Source organism: Trichechus manatus, unplaced genomic scaffold, assembly GCF_000243295.1.
Source record: "Trichechus manatus latirostris isolate Lorelei unplaced genomic scaffold, TriManLat1.0 scaffold00027, whole genome shotgun sequence".
In the NCBI taxonomy this organism is placed as follows: domain Eukaryota; kingdom Metazoa; phylum Chordata; class Mammalia; order Sirenia; family Trichechidae; genus Trichechus; species Trichechus manatus.
The window spans coordinates 5,289,649-5,309,601 of NW_004443963.1; the positions used below are offsets into that span (position 1 = coordinate 5,289,649).

At 39.1% G+C, this 19,953-nt stretch overlaps 1 protein-coding gene across 10 annotated transcripts in view; it reads left to right on the forward strand.

Annotated features, from left to right (window-relative positions):
• Window positions 1-10,472: 10,472 nt before the first annotated feature.
• Window positions 10,473-19,953, forward strand: part of HCFC2 (host cell factor C2) — a 41,330-nt gene continuing 31,849 nt past the window's right edge. For 8 of the 10 annotated variants that reach the window (XR_002823645.1, XR_002823644.1, XR_002823643.1 and 5 more), the window contains exons 1-4: window positions 10,477-10,661; window positions 12,171-12,319; window positions 13,553-13,713; window positions 19,672-19,880. Coding sequence is in view for 6 of the 10 variants with exons in the window: in XM_023728979.1 (XP_023584747.1) it covers window positions 10,499-10,661; window positions 12,171-12,319; window positions 13,553-13,713; window positions 19,672-19,880 (682 nt within the window). In the remaining 4 variants the exon portion in view is untranslated. Of the gene's footprint in view, window positions 10,662-12,170; window positions 12,320-13,552; window positions 13,714-19,671; window positions 19,881-19,953 lie in introns of all 10 variants that reach the window. The other 2 variants (XM_004373775.3, XM_023728981.1) reach the window with 2 other exon arrangements.

The window sequence follows — 19,953 nt, forward strand, 5'->3', positions numbered from 1 at the left end:
CACAGTATGGGGAGAGCAATTAGGGTCACATAACAATCTCTTTATAAATTTTTGTATGGGAGACTAACTTGAAATGTAAACTTCATTTAAACTACAACAATAAAAAAATTTTAAAAAAAGAAAGTAGTATAACAATTCACCAAGGCATACAAAACGTGCTTACTCCATATGGTGTTATACAACCAGAAGAACAAGACAAGCGCTATTCAAACTGTTTGCTGTGTCTAGGTGCCTTTCAGTTGGTTTAGACTCATAGCGACCCTATGTGAAACAGAACGGAAGACTACCGGGTCCTGTACCATCCTGTTGTTACTATGCTTGAGCCCATTGTTGCAGCCACTGTGTCAATCCATTTCGTCGAGGATCTTCCTCTTTTTCGCTGGTCCTCTACCAAGCATGATATCCTTCTCCAGGGACTGGTCCCTCCTGATAACATGTCCAAAGTATGTGAAACGAAGTCTCGCCATCCTCACTTCCAAGGAGCACTCTGGCTGTACTTCTTCCAAGACAGATTTGTTCCTTCTTCTGGCAGTCTATGGTATATTCAGCATTCTTTGCCAACACCATAATTCGAAGGCATCAATTCTTCTTCAGTCTTCTTTATTTATTGTCCAGCTTTCTCATGCACATGAGGCAATTCAAAATACCATGGCTTGAGTCCGACACACCTTAGTCCTCAAAGTGACATCTTTGCTTTTCAACACTTTAAAGAGGTCTTTTGCAGCAGATTTACCCAAGGTAATATGTTGTTTGATTTCTTGACTGCTGTTTCCATGGGCGTTGATTGTGGATGCAAGTAAAATGAAACTCTTGACAACTTCGATATTTTCTCCATTTATCGTGATGTTGTTCATTGGTCCAGTTGTGAGGATTTTTTTTTTCTTTATGTTTAGGTGTACTCCATACTAAAGGCTACAGTCTTTGATCTTCATCAGTAAGTGGTTCAAGTTCTGTTCGCTTTCAGCAAGCAAGGCTGTGTCATCAGATTATCGCAGGTTGTTAATGAGTATTCCTCCAGTCCTGATGCCATGTTTTTCTTCATATGGTCCAGCCTCTCGGATTATTTGCTCAGTCTACAAATTTAATAAGTATGCTGAAATGGTACAACCATGATGTATACCTTTCCTAATTTTAAATCACACAGTATCCCCTTGTTTAGTTCAAACTACTGCCTCTTGGTCTCAGGTTCCTCATGAGCACAATGAAGTGGTCTGGAATTCCCATTCGTTGCAACGTTATCCATAATTTGTTATGATCCACAAGGTCAAATGCCTTTGCATAGGCAATAAAACACAGGTAAATATCTTTCTGGTATTCTCTGCTTTTAGCCTAGACCTGACATCAGCAATGATAGTCCTTGTTCCATGTCCTGTTTTGAATCCAGCTTGAATTTCTGACAGTTCCCTATTGATGTATTGCTGCAACCATTTTTGAACGATCTTCAGCAAAATTTTACTTGCTTGTGATATTAATGATATTGTTGGAAAATTTCTGCATTCTGTTGGATCACCTTTCTTTGGAATGGGCACAGATATGGATTTCTTCCAGTTGGTTGGCCAGGTAGCTGTCTTTCAAATTTCTTGTCATAGATGAGTAAGCACTTCCAGTGCTGTATCCGTTTGTTGAAACATCTCAGTTGGTATTCCATCAGTTCCTGGAGCCTTGTTTTTCACCAATGCCTTCAGTGCAGCTTGGATTTTTTCCTTCAATACCATGGGTTCTTTATCATATGCTACCTCCTGAAACAGCTGAACGTCAACCAATTCTTTTTGGTATAGTGACTCTGTGTATTCCTTCCATCTTCTTTTGATGCTTCCTGTGTCATTCAATATTTTGCCCATAGAATCCTTCAATACTGCAACTAGAGGCTCGAATTTTTTTCTTCAGTTCTTTCAGCTTGACAAATGCCAAGCCTGTTCTTCCCTTTTGGTGTTCTAACTCCAGGTCTTTGTACATGTCATCATAATAGCTTACTCTATCTTCTCGAGCCACCCTTTGAAATCTTCTGTTCAGCTCTTTTACTTCATCATTTCTTCCATTTCTTTAGCTACTTTAAGTTCAAAAGCAAGTTTCAGAGTCTCCTCTGACATCCATTTTGGTCCTTCTTTCTTGTCTTTTTAATGACCGCTTGCTTTCTTAATGTATGATGTCCTTGATGTCATCCCACAACTTGTCTGTTCTTTGGTCATTAATGTTCGATGTGTCAAATCTATTCTTGAGATGGACTCAAGAAGAAAGAAGGACTATTCGAACTACTCTTCAGAAATTTTATAAAAAGTAATAAAAAAACTTTAATTCTCAATGTTTCTAATGTTTTAAATTACAGTATACTAAATGTTAGATTTAGCTTTCTCCCCTTTTCCCTATATAGCAGGAACAGTAAGAGAGTTTTTAATATTTTAACAAAAACTTTTAAATGTCACAGAACAATTGTAACTTTTCCCATTGATAATTATGATCGCTGGTACAATTTTAGTTTGCACAGTCATCTAAACATGGTGTCAAGTTCAAATAGTTCCATGTGAAATTCTCTAACCAGAAACTGATGTGTTGGGTAAATGGATGAATGTGCCTTTACCTGAATGTCAAAGATCACTTCTTATAGAGTATTTATTTAGCATATTTTAAGGTTAAAAAAAATCATTGTATCCAAAAAGAAGGTGTCATTGTCCAAAAATTTTTGAGAGCCTTTATGGCAAAATGTTGTTAACTGAACAGTTATTGTGTGAGGTAACTCTATACTGTTGTTGTTGTTGTTTGTTAGGTGCCATCGAGTAGGTTCTGACTCATAGCAACCCTGTGTACAGTAGAACAAAACACTGCCTAGTCCTCCGCTATCTTCACAATCATTGCTATGCTTGAGCCCATCTTTGCAGTCACGGTGTCAATCTATCTCATCGAGGGTCTTCCTCTCTTTCGCTGACCTTCTATCAGGTGTGATGTCCTTCTCCAGGAACTGGTCCCTCCTGATAACATGTTCAAAGTACGTGAGACAAAGTCTCACCATTCTCTCTCCTAAGGAGCATTCTAGCTGTACTTCTTCCAAGACTGATTTGTTCATTCTTCCGGAAGTCCATGGTATATTCAGTATTCTTCACCAACACCATAATTCAAAGGCATCAATTCTTCTTCAGTCTTCTTTATTCATTGGCTAGCTTTTGCATGCATATGAAGCGATTCAAAATACCATGGCTTAAGTCTGGCACACCTTAGTCCTCAAAGTGACATCTTCGATTTTCAACACTTTAAAGAGGTCTTTTGCCGCAGATCTGCCCAATGCAATGCGTCATTTGATTTCTTGGCTGCCGCTTCCATGAGCGTTGATTGTGGTTCCAAGTAAAATGAAATCCTTGACAACTTCAATCTTTATCATGATGTTGCTTATTGGTCCAGTTGTGAGGATTTTTGTTTTCTTTATGTTGAGGTGTAATCTATACTGAAGGCTGTAGTCTTTAACCTTCATCTGTAAGTACTTCAAATCCTTTTCACTTTCAGCAAGGAAGCAGCTCTATGCTAGCAACCTTAAATATGCAACCTGTTCCTTCCAGCATTTGTAACCAGACACATGTATCAAGGCTCTGCCCACTCTTATTTATAACCAAGGCAAAATCATACTAAAACTAAGTTTAAAAGTCTAATTAGGAGAATTACTCTATAGGGGAAAGATTGCAAAACAGTACTTGTAAAACTTCTACTAACGACTAGACAGTGGGACATATAATTTAACCCAATAAGAGTAGCACTTGGGGAACTTCCTAACACTGTCTACTGTCAACCTCTGCTTAGACTCTTTTGCCCCTGTTCTACGTCTGGCTCCCCACCCCACAATCACTGTTTTGTTCTCAGCAGATGACATTTCCTTCTACATCCCAGGGAAAACTGAGGCCATCATATATCGACTCTCGGCTCCCTGCTCACCTTCTTTTCCAGGTTTCTCTATAGCTCCACTCCCTCCAGTCTCATAAAAGAAACATTCCTCCATTACTGAGCTAACTCCTACCTGTAGTTAATTTTTTTAAAAGTTTTTACTTTGAACTAATTGTAGATTTACAGAAGAGTTGCAAAGATAGTACAGAATGTTTCCGAATACTTTCACCCAACTTGCCCTAATATTTTTATCTTATATAACCATGGTACATACATCAAAACTAAGAAATTAACATTGATACAATATTATTAACTGAACTACAGACTTTATTAAGAATTTTCCCAGTGTCTACTCATGCCTTTGTTCTGTTCCAGGATTCACTACAGGATGCCACATTGCATTTGATTGTCATGTTGTTGTGTGTTGTTGCATGCCATTGAGTCTATTTCCACTCATAGCAACCACATGTGACAGAGTAGAACTGTCCCATAGGGTTTTCTAGGCTGTCATCTTTAAGGGAGCAGATTGCCAGGTCTTTCTCGCTTGGAGCCACTGGGTGGGTTTGAACTGCCAACCTTTCGGTTAGCAGCTGAGTGCTTTGCCATTTCACCACAAGGGTTCCTTAGGTGTTGCAGCAGGTGTGCCACCAGGGCTCCTTCATGTCTCCTTAGTCCACTTCAATCTGTGACAGTTTCTCAGTCTTTCCTTGTCTTTTATGACGTTGACACTTTTCAAAAGTACTGGTCAGGTATTTTGTAGTATGTCCCTCACTTTGGGTTTGTCCAGTGTTTTTTCAAGATTAGACTGAGGTTATGGATTTTAGGGAAGAATACCACAGAGGTGAAGTGCCCTTCTCATCACATCGTATCATGGTATCTCATGATATCAGCATGACTTAAATCACTGGTGGTGTTAACCTTGATCTTTTGGTTAAGGCAGTGTTTGCCAGGTTTCTCTACTGTAAAGTTACTATTTTTTTTCCTTTCCATACTCTATTTATTAGAAATGGGCCACTAAGTCTAATTTACACTCAAGAAGGGAATTAAGCTCTACTTCCTGGAGGCAGAAGTACCAAAGACTTTATAGACATATGTTAAAATGACCACGCTAATTAATATTTGTGGGGAGATACTTTGAGGTTATGCAAGAATCCTGTTTCTACTAAAAGTTTCCTCTGCTAGTTTTAGCATTCATCAGTGAATCCTGAGTGTAGCAATTGTCAATGTGGTGTTCTAATGGTGATATTCTATTTCCCTCATTCATCTACATTTATTCATTGGAATTCTTCTGCAAAAAAGATTTGTCCATTCTTACCCATTTATTTATTTATCCAATCATTCATTTATATCAGTATGGAGTATGAGTATTTATTTTATTTTTTGGGTTATAGCCCAATACTATCATTATTTATTTTGTTGTTCAGATTGTTCCAGCTTTGGTTATTGGGAGCTCTTTAGGTTGGCTCCTGTGTCCTTTTCACATGCCTCTACGCTCCTCCTCCTCCCTTTTTTATTTTGAGCATTTCCTTCCTTTTTGGCACTACAAGATGCTCCAGGCTGATCTCGTATTTTCTCTGCCTCACTCCTAGAATCAGTCATTTCTCCAAGTAGCTCTGGTTTCTTTTATTGAGAAATGGTACTTAGAAACCAAGATCTGGGTGCTAGGTGTACTTGTTGCTACTGAGGTGCCAATGCTTCTAGGTCCTCTCAGCAAACAATGCTAAGAAATATATACTAACACATGTATACATACATATCTATGTTTATTTCTGTATCTATCTCTCTATGTAGCAAAATAAACATGACTTCATACTCTAATCCAGCACCACAGGGTTCATTCTAGCCTTCCCCCCTTGCTTATTTATAACTCCTTTTTCTACATTGAGAAATCTTGCTCTCATTATCTATATATACTTATTTGTTCAATCTTAGTATACATGTAAATCTACATGTACTTTTTTTTTTTCCTCATAGATAGTATTCTATGGATTGGGCAAAGTTTCAGTTGGGATTTTTTGTATATTTACACTGGCTCTCCCATCTTCTCTAAACAATGCCCTCTGCCTAGACATATATTTATGTCTATTAATTTAGGTCCTGTCTTTGGCTTATGAGCCTTTGCTGAACCAGTGGACTCTTAGTTGAACGTCTTATCATACTCTTTGTATCTTTTTTTTTTTTTTGATCCCATTCTTTCTTGTTTCTCCAGGATCTTGCACCATGAAGTTCCAACTCTCCCTGAGGCAAGCATAGTTGGTTAGCTCAACCAATTGCCATCTCCAGCCCTCTACTCCCTTGCCTGCTTCTCATTACTAACCTCCCCCCAAACAGAAACCACTTTCCCAGACTCCTGTACCCACGTGTAGCAGAGATTGCAAGATGGTTCCCAGTGTCTGCTCTCCCCGTCTTTCTCATAACAGAATTTGAATATTACCTGGACACATGGCCATTCTAAATAAAGAGTACATTTCTGAAACTCCTTTCAACTAGATGTGTCCTTGTGACAAAATATTGGCCTACAAAATATAGTGGAAGTAATGTGAGTAATTCTGAAATGTGTTCTGGAGAAGGAAAGATTCCTTTTCTTTACTCTTTCCTGCTGGCTAGAATGCAGATGTGATAGCTAGAGCTGCAGCAGCCATTTTGGATCATGAGCTGGAAGGAGCCTAGGTTCCTGATGACTTGGTGAAACAGAGGTGTCATACCAGCTTTGGACTGACACCTCCAAAATTCATTTACATGAGAGAAACCTTTTTAGAAGTCAGTATTATTTTGGTACTTCTGCCACTGCAGCTAATGTAATCTTAATATACTAAATGACCTGGGTCTGGCTAGTGAAAACCAAGGGGAAGTTGGATGGGTTACTTCTGAGCAAGATGTTTTTTCTCCCTGTAAGAAGAGACTTCTCTCTCCCCATCCTGGCTGTCCTTCTGCTTCCTGCCACAATGTGTTTGATATTCTGCTACTGTGGCAGAAAGCATTTCCATATGACATATTCCATGTTGGTCTTCAGCCTTCCCCTTTCAACTGACTCTTCTTCAGGGCCGACAATTATACTCAAGTCTAATCCACCTGAAACAACAACTTAGCCTGTACCCATCTCTCCCCTTTGGCTACTGTTTTTTCTTTCCTTTCATGGCTGAGACTCTGTAAAAAGTAGACTATATGTTATCCATATGTCCTTACTTGCTATTCATTCCTCAACCTACTCTAGCTTTCCGACCTCTGTCTCCACTCAAAGTATTTTAACTTAGGCCACTAATAACTTCCTAATTTGAAAATCCAGTAGACACTTCTCAGTCCATATCTTACTTGTCCTCTCTATGGCTTTTTGGCTTTGATAACCACTTCTGCCTCTATAAAACCCCATTCTTTTGTGGCTCTTTCAACATCACTCTCACCTACTTCCCTTTTGACCTGATTGTTCAATCTCCATTTCCTTTATGAGCACATCCTCCTGTCTTCACCTCTTAAATGTTGGTTTCTTCAGGGTACTAGTCTCCTTTCTTCCCCCCTCTACACTCTATTGAGGAGGCCTGGTGGTGCAGTGGTTAAATGCTCAGCTGCTAACCGAAAGGTCGGCGGTTTGAACCCACCAGCTGCTCCATGGGAGAAAGATGTAGCAGTCTGCTTCCATAAAGATTTACAGCCTTGGAAACCCTATGGGGCAGTTCTACCCTGTTCTATAGGGTCGCTATGAGTTGGAATTGACTTCATGGCAAGAGTTTGTTTTTTTTGTTTTGGACATTTTATTAAAGTTGTCAAGGATTTCATTTTACTTGGATCCACAAACAATGCCCACGGAAGCAGCAGTCAAGAAATCAAATAACATATTGCAATGGGAAAATCTGCTGCAAAAGACCCCCTTAAAGTGTTAAAAAGCAAAGATGTCACTTTGAGGACGAAGGTGCACCTGACTCAAGCCATGGTATTTTCAATTGCCTCACGTGCATGCGAAAGCTCTGTAATAAATAAGGAAGACTGAAGAACTGATGCCTTTGAATAATGGTGTTGGCAAAGAATATTGAATACACCATGGACTGCAAGAGAACTAATAAATATGTCTTGAAAGAAGTACGCCAGAATGCTCCTTATAAGCGAGAATGATGAGACTTTGTCTCACGTACTGTGGACATGTTATCAGGAGGGACTGGTCCCTAGAGGACATCATGCTTAGTAAAACAAAAAAATTTAAAAAAAATAAAAGGTAAAGTAGAGGTCAGCAAAAAAGAGGAAGACCCTCAATGAGATGGATTGACACAGTGGCTGCAACAATGGGCTCAAGCATAGTAACGATTGTGAGGATGGGGCAGAACCAGGCAGTGTTTTGTTCAGTTGTACATGGGTCATTATAAGTAAGAACTGAGTTGATGGCACCTAACAATAACTAAGAACAATACACTCTCCTCCCAGGTAGTTGCTTCCATTCTTATGGTTTCAGAGATTGAGGGTAGCTTTCTTGACAATCGGGGACCTATTCTAGACTCCTCACTTAAGCAGAGGTGAGTCAAAGCTGCTCTGGTTAATACTTCTTTTCCATCTGATTAAGCACTTCCTCTATCGTCCTGCAGTTCCTTACATAAGACACCAGTTATAACCTGCAATCTCTTTTGTCTTAAGGCTATCTTGCCTTCCCTATTCTCCTAGTTAAGTGGTTTCCAGATTTTCATATATCTTTTTTTTTTTTAATTTGCAACCTACATCTACTTACACCATCATTCATAAAAGTAAGGATGTTTTAACACCAAACTCTCAGGATAAAGTGCAGTCCTTTAAATTCAATACTTTTGGCTTTATGAAAAAACTCACTGCTTTGTCCTAACTTTTCCATTTTTTGCTGCAGATCCATAAAAACTTTGTAACAGGAGTATTTGGGGAGCCCATGTTATGTACGTAACAAGGAAATGTACTAATGCATAAGTATTCATAACCTTTTTCCTTTGTTCCCCAGCCACCCTTCCTCCCTGCTCAAACTCTCTTTGGCCTTATTATGCGTTTGGGGTAATGGGGTGAACTTGAAAAGAGGGGGGAGAACTTGAAAAGTAGGAGCTGGAGAGAATAGTGAGAATTCCTTTAAAAAGGTAAAGAATTACCTCTCAAAAGAAAGCTTAGGTAGGTGAGAAGGTGAAGAGGCATGTTTAGGTTTGAGGAAGTTACCGGGGATGAGCTAGACATATGAGAGAAACTGAAAATGATAAGAGATGAGGAAAAAATAATTTCAGGAAATTTGCTCTATATTGTGTATGACTATATATTTTGGTAGCTTCTTGAGAGTTGAGGTAGGGATTTTGTTTTCTTTTTTCCTCTCTGTTGGACTTTTATCTTTTTTAGTGGAATTCTGTGCGGGACCAAAACAGAAGGCTGTTGTTATTGTTAGTTGCCATGGAGCTGCTTGCGACTCATGGCGACCACATGCCTGAAGCAGATTGCCAGGCCTGTCTTCCAAGCCACCCCTGGGTGGGTTTCAACTGCCAACCTTCCTGGTAGTAGAGCTCTTAACCATTTGTGCCACCTGAGGACCTTGAACACAAGGCAGGGGCCTTATGTGGGTTACACACTGCACAGTGGTTCCAGGCAGAGTCTCTGGAATCATGCAGTTCCCTGCGCCGACCGCCCTGATGCCTTCTCCCCTCTCCAGCATCCTCGACATCCCAGCGCCCTCGGCACGCGCACGTTACCCCCTCTGCAAAGACAGGTCTCTTCCCTGCGCTCATAGCACTTTGCACCTTTACTCCAGCTTTCCTCACGGTGTGTTGTAATTTTTTTTTTGTATTAACAGAAATTTATTTTGTAATTTAAAATACAATTGTTCCCATTGGAACAATTTTTTTATTGTAGTTTAAGTGAAAGTTTACATTTCAAGTTAGTCTCTCATACAAAAATTTATACATACATTGTTATGTGACCCTAATTGCTCTCCCCATACTGCGACAGCACACTCCTCCTTTCCACCCCTGATTTCCCATGTCCATTCAACCGGCTCCTGACCCTCTCTGCCTTCTCATCTCACCTCGGGACAGAAGCTGCCCATTTAGTCTCATGTATCTACTTGAGCTAAGATGCGCACTCTTCACGGGTATCATTTTATGTCCCACAGTCCAGTCCAATCTTTGAAGAGTTGGCCTCGGGAATTGTTTTAGTTCTTGGTTAACAGAGAGTCCGGGGGCCATGCTTTCTGGGGTGTAACTGTTTTAAAGGGTCTGATCTTCGCTACAAAGGGACCCACCACGTTTCATCGTTCCACGTCCTTCCCTGGGACCAGCCCAGCGCAGCCTGACACATCATAGATGCTCAATTACAGTGGCCAAGAAAGAAAACGCTGTACCTTCACCAAACGAGGCTCTTGGTGGGGAGGGGAACTTGGTCGGTAGAGAAAGTCTTTCCCCCTAAAACTCGTTGCCAGGAACGCCTGGGGCAGCAGCGACGCCTGGTGGGGTGGGAGAAAACTCGGGGAAATTTCCGCGGCCACGTCTCCTCACCCCGTAGCGGGCCCCCAGCCTCGCCCCGGGAAACTGTGGTCACGTAACGCCCTCCCACTGCACAGCTGGAGGCGGATCCCCGCCCTCCCCCGGGAGCGGGGGCGCTGGAGCGGGCGCGATGCATTGTGGGCAGAGGGGCGGGGGTTGGGAAGATGGCGGCTCCCAGCCTCCTGAACTGGAGGCGGGTTTCCTCCTTCACGGGGCCGGTCCCCCGCGCCCGGCACGGACACCGGGCCGTGGCCATCCGGGAGCTGATGATCATCTTTGGAGGGGGCAACGAGGGCATCGCGGACGAGCTACACGTCTACAACACCGGTAGGCGCGGCCGCGGCAGCGGCTCCTCGGCCGAGGCTGTGGAGCCGCGGAGGGGGAGGGGAGGCGAAGCGGCAGCCGCGGCCCTGACAGCTGTCACTGCCCGGCTCCCGGGGCCACCGCGGTCACTGCCTTCCCGGAAGGGCGGCAGGGAGCGCGGTTCGGCCGGGCGGCTCTGGCCCCGCAGTGTCCTGGGCGGCAGCTCCGTTTTCTGGGGCCAGCGGGGCGGTACCGGACCCAGAGCTGGCCGCGCCGGCCCTCAGGCAGGCTGTCCCGCTCTTCTCTCCTCCCCGCCCGGCCGTGCTGGCGGACGTACGCGAGAGAGAGTTTCCATCCGCCTGGGCCTTTCCCCGAAGTCTCACCCCCTCCAGGGCCCCGAGATCCCTCCCCTGTCAAAACACCAAACCAACTGAAAACCAAAGCTCCTCCGGGCCTTTCTGTCTTTGCGTTTCTTCAAACTCCCTTAGGAGGAAAGGAATCTCAGGACTGAGAAGGGAAAGCAGGAGGCATTCTGGTACTTCCACCCCAAATACAGCCCCGTTATTTGGCAGGTGGCAATCAAGATTTACCCCATTGGTAGCTCTCTAAACTGGCGGGGAAGTGGTTCGTGGGTGAGACCGGCGTTATCTCTGATAGGTAGGTAGTTGGGTGTGTGTGCCGAAGCTCAGTCGCGCAGCGTTCTTCTGGACTGGTCCTCAGAAAGGAGGACTGTCACAGCTTGTGCACCACTGCAAATCCCAACTGCTTCTGCCCGTGGAGGTCCAGCTATTGAGTACGTCTGTGGCATAGAAAGGAGGTTGGGATTTCATTTTTCCAACTTAAAAATGCTCCAGCTATCGTGTCTCTTTGATGTAAGGCTAATTACTGAATTTTGAGTTTATTTCAACCATCCGTGAATTTTTTCTTTGACAAGACAACTTAATCATAGCGGTCATTTAAAAGTGAAAAAAACAATGGAGTGATTTTTAGTTTTTGCTCTCTCCTCCTCCCCGCCCCCCAGCATATGAAGTTCAAAAGTTATTTGACAGTTTGATATAGTGTAAAAACCCTGGCTTAGACCTGGTTTGAATCCTGTTCTGCCAGTTGCGCAGGATCAGAAGTAAAGTTACTAAACCTTTGTAAGCCTCAGATTTTTCATTTATAATGATACCCACACAGCAGGATTTTTGTGAGAAATGATGTAGATCAGAGTTTCTCTACAGCAGCACTATCGACATTTTGGGCTAGGTAATTCTTTGTTGTGGGGGGCTTACCTGTGCATTGTAAGATGTTTAGTAGCATACCCAGCTTCTACCAACTAGATGCCAATAGCACTCTCCTGCCCCTATTCTCCCCCTCGCCCCAGTTGTGACAACCAAAAAAGTCTCCTGACATTGCCAAGTGGCCCCTGGGGAGCAAAATTACTCCCAGTTGAGAACCACTGATGTAGATGATACATATAAGGTACATACCACATAGTATGTGGTAGCTGTTGTTTATTATAATTGGTTTTAATTTTATTTTGGCAACTAGTTACCAATCAGTGGTTCCTACCAGCTGTTAGAGGAGACATCCCTCCAGGCTGCGCTGCCCATGGATTTGTCTGTGATGGTACCAGAATATTAGTATTTGGGGGAATGGTTGAATATGGAAGATACAGCAATGAGTTATATGAGTTACAAGTAAGTGTTTTTCAAATTTATTATCTCAGTCTGAAGCTTTAATAACTCTTCAAAAGATTGCAAAATATTTCATTAACATATTTGAAATAGTGTGAGCTTCACATATTACAGTTTCAAAGAAAATGTTTCCACTTCACTAAAAAGCCGAAAGTTTCTAGTGTAAGTCTTTTTTCAATACCCAGTGCAACATTTCTAACGTTAAGACATGTATTACTTTAGTATCAGTTGTATATGTGTTTAGGTTTTTGTATCTTCGTGCAGTAGTTCCAAACTTTAGCCTGAGGCAGAAGCTCCTGGAGGATTTGTGAAAACAGGCTTTGCCCCTAGAGTTTCTGATTCAGATCTGTGGTGAAAGCATGATATTTGCATTTCTAACAAGTTCCTAGCTGGTGCTGATGGTCCCCAGTGCATGCTTTGAACTGCTGCCTTAGTGTTGTAGAAATTGTTACTCTCACACCCATAATCACTTTTTTCCTCTGGTAATACATATAAAAGAAGATAGATTCATATATCTTTTCTAAATTTGACTCTTACTAAACCAGACTCTTCGACAGCACTAGTTGACTTTCCTTCCTGAACTATGCATGTGTTCAGGCCCATGATCATGAGGGCATCTGCTAATTGGCCTACATGTGTGGATCATACCTATTTATAGGCAACCCATTTCAAAAATAGATAAAGCAAATACCAATGACCAGAGGATAAGTTTTGGAGTTTAGTTTGTTAAATGAGCTTTATGGTTATTTAAAGGTTAAAATATATACCATTCATGGATTTCTTAATTTCAGAAAGTAGGAATACATAAATTATGTTTAATTAAAGTTATATATAATATTTATTTTTTCATTTAGAAAATACTTTAGAACTGTAATTTGCCATTGTGGAAATCTGTGAATATGAAAGACTAGACTGAATTTCTATTGGAACATTTGTTTTAATTCCAGAAGTTAGCTTACTTGTCATTTGTCCCAAAAATAACTTATTAGAGCCTTCTGATGGAATTTGGATTAAAATGTATTTGGTCTGATGTTAAGGAGCCCAGTCAGCTTCCGTAAAGATTTACAGCCTTGGAAACGCTATGGAGCAGTTCTACTCTGCAATATAGGGTCTGTATGAATCAGAATCGACTTGACAGCAGTGGGTTTTTTGCGGGGTGGGGTTCTGATGTTGCACTCTTGACAGTATAAGAGTATTATCCTGATTTTATCTTAGTGTATTTATGCTCTTTTTTAGGCAAGTCGTTGGTTATGGAAGAAAGTGAGACCCCAGCCCCCTTCTTCTGGTTTACCTCCTTGTCCTCGGCTTGGACATAGCTTTTCTTTATATGGTAACAAATGTTATTTGTTTGGTGGCCTGGCAAATGAAAGTGAAGATTCAAACAATAATGTTCCCAGGTATGCTGACTTTTTTTCAGACCAACTGCTTACTTTATGATTTAAATTAGGAACATTAGATTTCTTCTATCTCTAACTATTAAAAGGGATGAATCTTAGCTTTTTGCATTTAAACCTAAACAGTGGATAAATCTGGCCTCGTATGTTTTGCTTAGTCCCTGAAGTGTGTAGTTTTCAAACCTATGCCCTTTTTAATCAGATAATCTTATTAAGTTGATATTAATATAATGGCTTATATCAATATATTTGCATATATTGAGCTGTAATGTATTTTAGCTAAGTCATAAATGATAATGAAAATTATAGATGGCTGTTTTATAATTAGGTTTCTCTGGGAATTTGGTGACAAAAATCTGACTATAAAGTGAAGGCCATCATTTTCGTTTTTCATACAGGAAGCTGTTAAAATGGTTCACACTAGCAAATACTTTTAGAACAAATCATCTCCTTCTTTTTCTAAACAATTAATCACTGCCTCTTCTGCCCTCCCCACCCCCATAGTGTTTTGATCACATGGTCATTATAGCACTCAGGATTTGGAGATTTAGACCCTAAAAGGCTGTTTTCTGATCCTGGCTTCACTGCTTACCACACGCATTCTTTAGAGCAAGTCATCTAAGCCTGGTAATCTAAGTTTTCCATCATCATAAAATGGAAGTGATAAAAATACCCAATTTGCATTGTCATTGTGATGGTTGAATAAGATCATTGGTCAAATTTTCAGAGCACTTTCAAGCTGCACTCTAGCATGTGTATGATACGTAGTTGTTATCCACAGTATGTGTCTTTTTACCTGTATTAGATTGATGGTAGGGTCTTTAGTTTCCCCCACCCCGAACTTTTAAAATAATAAATATATTGAAACATCGTGAAAAATTTGGAATATAGAGAAAAGGAAAAAAAAATTATTCTACCACACTACGCTAGATACTTAAGCTTTTAGCATGTCTCTTCAGTTTTCCATTTAAAAAAACAAGCACGTTTTTAAATTACACAATTATAAAACGTGAAAGAAATTAAAATCATACAGTTCTTCCTCACACTCGTTATTTTCTGTCTTTTTGATTATAGCCATTCTAGTGGGTGTGAAACGTATCTCATTGTGGTTTCAATTTGCATTTTCCTAATGACTAATGATGGTGAGCATTTTTTTGTGTGCTTATTAGCCATTTTATATATCTTCTTTGCTGAAATGTCTATTCAAGACCTTTGCAAATTTTTTGATTAGGTTGTTTGTATTCTTGTTATTGAGTTATAAGATTTTTTTATGTATTCTAGATATAATTTTTTGTTTTTTTTTAAATTAGGCTTGTAATTTGCAAACATTTTCTCCCATTCTGTGGCTTGTCTTTTCATTTTTTTAATGGTGGTGGTGGTGGTGGTGGTGTGTGTGTGTACGTGCACAACTGTCACCACTGTTTATTTTCAAAACTCCAGACAGAAACTCTATACTCATTAAGCAATAATTCCCGATACCCCCTCCCTCAGAGCCTGATATTAATGTGTCTTTTGAAGTGTAAAAGTTCTAATTTTGGTGAAGTCCAGTTGATCAAAATTTTCTTTTATGGCTCATACTTTTAGTGTCATATTTAAGAACTCTGCTTAACACAAGATTATGAAGATTTTCTCCTAAAAATTTTATAGTTTTACCTCTTATATTTAGGTCTATGACTCATTTTGAGTTCATTTTTATATATTAGGTAAAGTAAGGGTCTAAATTCACCTTTTTATATGTGAATATCCAGTTGTTCCAACACCATTTGTTGAAAAGGCTATCCTTTCTCCATTGAATTGCTTTAGCATCTTTGTCAAAAATCAGTTGACCATAAACATAAAGATTTTTATCTGGACTCTCAGTTTCAGTTCCACTGATCTGTATGTTTATCCTTATGCCAATACCACATTGTCTTGATAACTGTAGCTTTACAGTAAGTTTTGACATAGGAAAGTGTAAGTTGTCAAACTTTGTTCTTTTTCAAGAGTGTTTTGGCTTTTCCGAATTCTTTGCATTTATATGTAAATTTTAGGATCAGCTTGCCAATTTTTGCAAAAAATGCCTGCTGGGATTTTGATAGGGATTGTGTTGAATCTATAGATCAATTTGGAAAAAGTGCCATTTTAATAGAATGCCTCTCACTTATTTAGATCTTCTTTAATTTCTCTTAGCAATGTTTTGTAGTTTTCAGTGTACAAGTCTCACTCTTTTTTGTTAAATTTATTTCTAAATATTTTGTTCTTTTTGATGCCATAGTGAATGAAATTGGTTTCTTTATTTCATTTTTGGATTGTTTATTGCTGCTATATAGAAATGCAGGTTTTTTTATACGGATCTTTTATCCTGCAACCTTGCTGAATTTATTTGTTTTAATTGCTTTTTCATGGATTTCAGTTTTTATTACTGATCCTTAAGTGTTCTTTATATATTTTGTTTTATTTACTCCAAATAGTTGTGTCTCTTTTTCCATTTCAGATGTTTGTGTTATCTGTCCATTATTCTAATCAGACTTGCTAGTGATTTGTTATTTTATTGGTGTTTTCAAAAAGCCATTTTTTAGTTTTATTGACTATTTTTCTTTTTCATTTACTTTCTTTATCTCTATTCCATTTCTTTATTATTTTCTCTTCTTCTAAGTTGTTGATTTGAATGCTTATTAGTTCATTTATTTTCTGTTGTTTCCTAATAAAGGCTACACATTTTCCTTTGGGTACTGTTTGGCTGATCCCGTAGATTTTGATATATAGTGCTCTTATTGTTGTTAGTTTCTATTTCTTCTTTAATCCAAAAGTAATTTGGTACCTTTTTTTTTTTTTAATTCTCAAGTGGAAAATGTTGTTGTTGTTCATATCTAGTTTTATTATATTGTGGTCAGAAAATACAGTCTAAGAAGTTTCTCCTTTTTGGAGTTTGTCTTTGTGGTTTACTTCACGGTTAATTTTTGTGATTATTCCATAGGTGTTCTTAGAGACTTGGGTTCTTGATTATTTGGATACAAGGTTATTTATACATTAAATCAATGTTTTAAATTATTATTAAAATGCTTATTTATTTTGTGGGTCTAGGTGATATCAGTTTCTGTTAAAAATGTTAAAATCTTTGGGTTTGTGTTTTATTCTTATATATCGAATAATTTTGTTTCATATATTTTGATGGCATATTATTTAGATAAAGGTTGCTTTTTGCTACCCCTACTTTATTTTTGTTCTCACATTCCTGATACATTTGTCCAGTCCTTTATTGTCAACTTGTGTGCATCATTTTGTTGTAGACTTATCTTTTGGAAATAGTACTAACAATTAGCCAGTATGAACTGGTATAGTATTCTGGTTGGTGTCCATTCTAATTTAAGCCTATGCCGTGTCACTTGTTAAATAGTTTTAATATCATCTTTGCTTTTAGTAGCTTATTACTGAATTCAGGGTTCTTTTATTTCATTTCCCTTGCCTCCTCCCACTTCAAAGACTTTGTCTTATAATAGGAAAGTTTTTCCTGCCCTCATATTTTATGTTTTCCACCTACTCTGCTTTGTTGCTGCTTTTTCCCTCTTTTCCTGTGTTTGCTAGATTATTAAAAGTTGTAATGAGGTTGAACATTTTCTAAAGTGTGTGTGTGTGTTTATATGTGTTTGTAAATATACACATATATATAGTTTTTATTTCCTGTTTTGTCAACTGTCAGTTTACATCCTTTTACCTATGGCTATTGTGTGGTTGATCATTATCTTACTGATTTTGTAGGAGTTCTTTATATTAAGGAAATTTGATCTTTTTCTGTGATGTGCACCAGGTTTTTTTAAAATATATAATTTGTCCTTTTTTGTTTTGTTTTGTTTTTAGACCATCTTATTAACTGCTTTCCATTTTCTATTCTTTGCTTATTTTTTCTTTTCCTTACTTTTTCTTGATGTATTATTTTTCTTTGACTCTTTCCCTCTAGTTCTTTGAAAGTTATATGTGCTAATTCTTGTTCAGAAATTAACATATTTAAAATGGCTTGTCATCCTTGAGAATAAATTACTGTTATTTAGTATTCTTTTGCCTACCCTCTTATTCTGTATGTTCCATATTTTTTTTTAATTGTGCTTTAAGTGAAAGTTTACAATTCAATTTAAATTCTCATACAAAAATTTATACACACATTGTTATGTGACCCTAGTTGCTCTCCCTATACTGTGACAGTACACTCCTCCTTTATACCTCAGATTTCCTGTGTCCATTCAGCTAGCTCCTGACCCTCTCTGCCTTCTCATCTTGCCTAGACAGGAGCTGCCCACTTAGTGTCATGTATCTGCTTGAGCTAAGAAGCACACTCTTTTACAACTACTGTTTTATGTCCCATAGTCCAGTCTAATCTTTGTCTGAAGAGCTGGCTTTGGGAATGGTTTTAATTTTGGGCTAACAGAGAGTCTGGGGGCCATGTCTTCTGAGGTCCCTCCAGTCTCAGTCAAACCATTAAGTCTGGTCTTTTTACGAGAATATGAGCCATATACTCTTGAGTTTTATTCTATATTATAATAATGTTAAGAAATTAAGTTTTTATAAGTCTTTCTTAGTGATTGCTTAGACTTCACAACCACATTTATCAACATTAATTTAATGTAACTATAAATTTCTGGTTTCTTTGCACTACCATTTCTCTTATCCATTGTATTCTTTCTGGGACTTCTTCTTTTTCCTGGATGACATCCTAGAATCATTTCTGCCCAGAACGATTATATGGCTAAACTATGAGGTTTTATATGTCCTAAAATGTTTTAATTTTGCACTTAAACGTGGAGAATAATTTGGCAAGAAATAAACTCTTATAAAAGTCATTTTGCTCAAAACTTTGAAAACATCCATGTCATAGGTGACAAATTTAATCCCAGTTTCTAAAGTAAAAAACGCTATATAGGATGTTGCTATAAAGTGAAATTAAAAAAAAAAAAAAAGTTGCAAAGTAGTACTTGTGCTGTGGTTTCGTTTATTTATATACGGATAGCCATAGAGAGAGAAGTCTGAAAGGATGCTTACCAGAATGTCATCAGTAGTGATTATTCTGGTTAACTATTGTCATGTAACAAACTGTCCAAAATTTAATTATGTAAAACAACAACCATTTTATTATGTTCATAGATTCTGTGGGTCAGGAATTCAGACAGGACACAGATGGGAAGCCTTGAATAGTCACTCCCATGTCTGGTGCCTCAGCTGAGATGGCTGAGAGACAGACTTAATTGAGACTGTCACCCTGCATGTTTGCATGTGGCCTCTCCAGATCAATGATTTTGTAGTATTTGGACTTCTTACATGGTGGTTCTTGGTGCCAAGATCGAGTGTTGTAGTGAAGCTGCATTGGCCTTCTATGACCTAGCTTCAGGAGTCACAGTGTCATTTCGCCATACTGTATTGATTGAAGTAGTCACAAGCCTGCCTAGATTCAAGGGGAAGAGACATAGACCACACCTCCTGATGGGAAGAGTGTCAGAAAATTTGCAGCTATACTTTAAAGCCACCACAGTATCATCGACAAGAGTATTGGTAAATGATGGCAGGGATTTTTTCTCTTTTTTGTTCACTACTGGTTCCCAGTGCTTAGAAGAGTACCTAGTACACAGTGTTGTTGTTGTTAGATGCTGTCAAGTCGGTCCGACTCACAGCGACCCTGTGTACCACAGAACAAAACACTGCCTGGTCCTGCGCCATGCTCAGAATCATTGTTATGCTTGAGCCCGTTGTTGCAGCCACTGTGTCAGGCATCTCATTGAGGGTCTTCCTCTTTTTCGCTGACCTAGTATACAGTAGTGGTTGATAAATATGTGTCGAATGAGTGAGGCGTGGGTTTTCTGCTCTCACTATGCCTTGTTTGTACTCTATGAGTTCTTCACAGAAAGCATGTATTATCTTTATAAATAGAAACAAAAATTAAAGCAGATAAAAGATATATATTATAATGTTTTAATTTCTTTCATAATATTCTAGATACTTAAATGATTTCTATGAGTTGGAACTACAACATGGGTCTGGTGTTGTGGGTTGGAGTATTCCAGTGACTAAAGGGATTGTGCCTTCTCCAAGAGAATCCCACACAGCCGTTATATATTGCAAAAAAGATTCTGGAAGTCCTAAAATGTATGTTTTTGGGGGAATGTGTGGTGCTCGCCTGGATGACCTATGGCAACTTGAGTTAGGTAAGCTTAACTTGATTCAGACTCAGGAATTGATTATGATTGTTGTTGTTTTTGTTGCTGTTAGTTGCCGTCG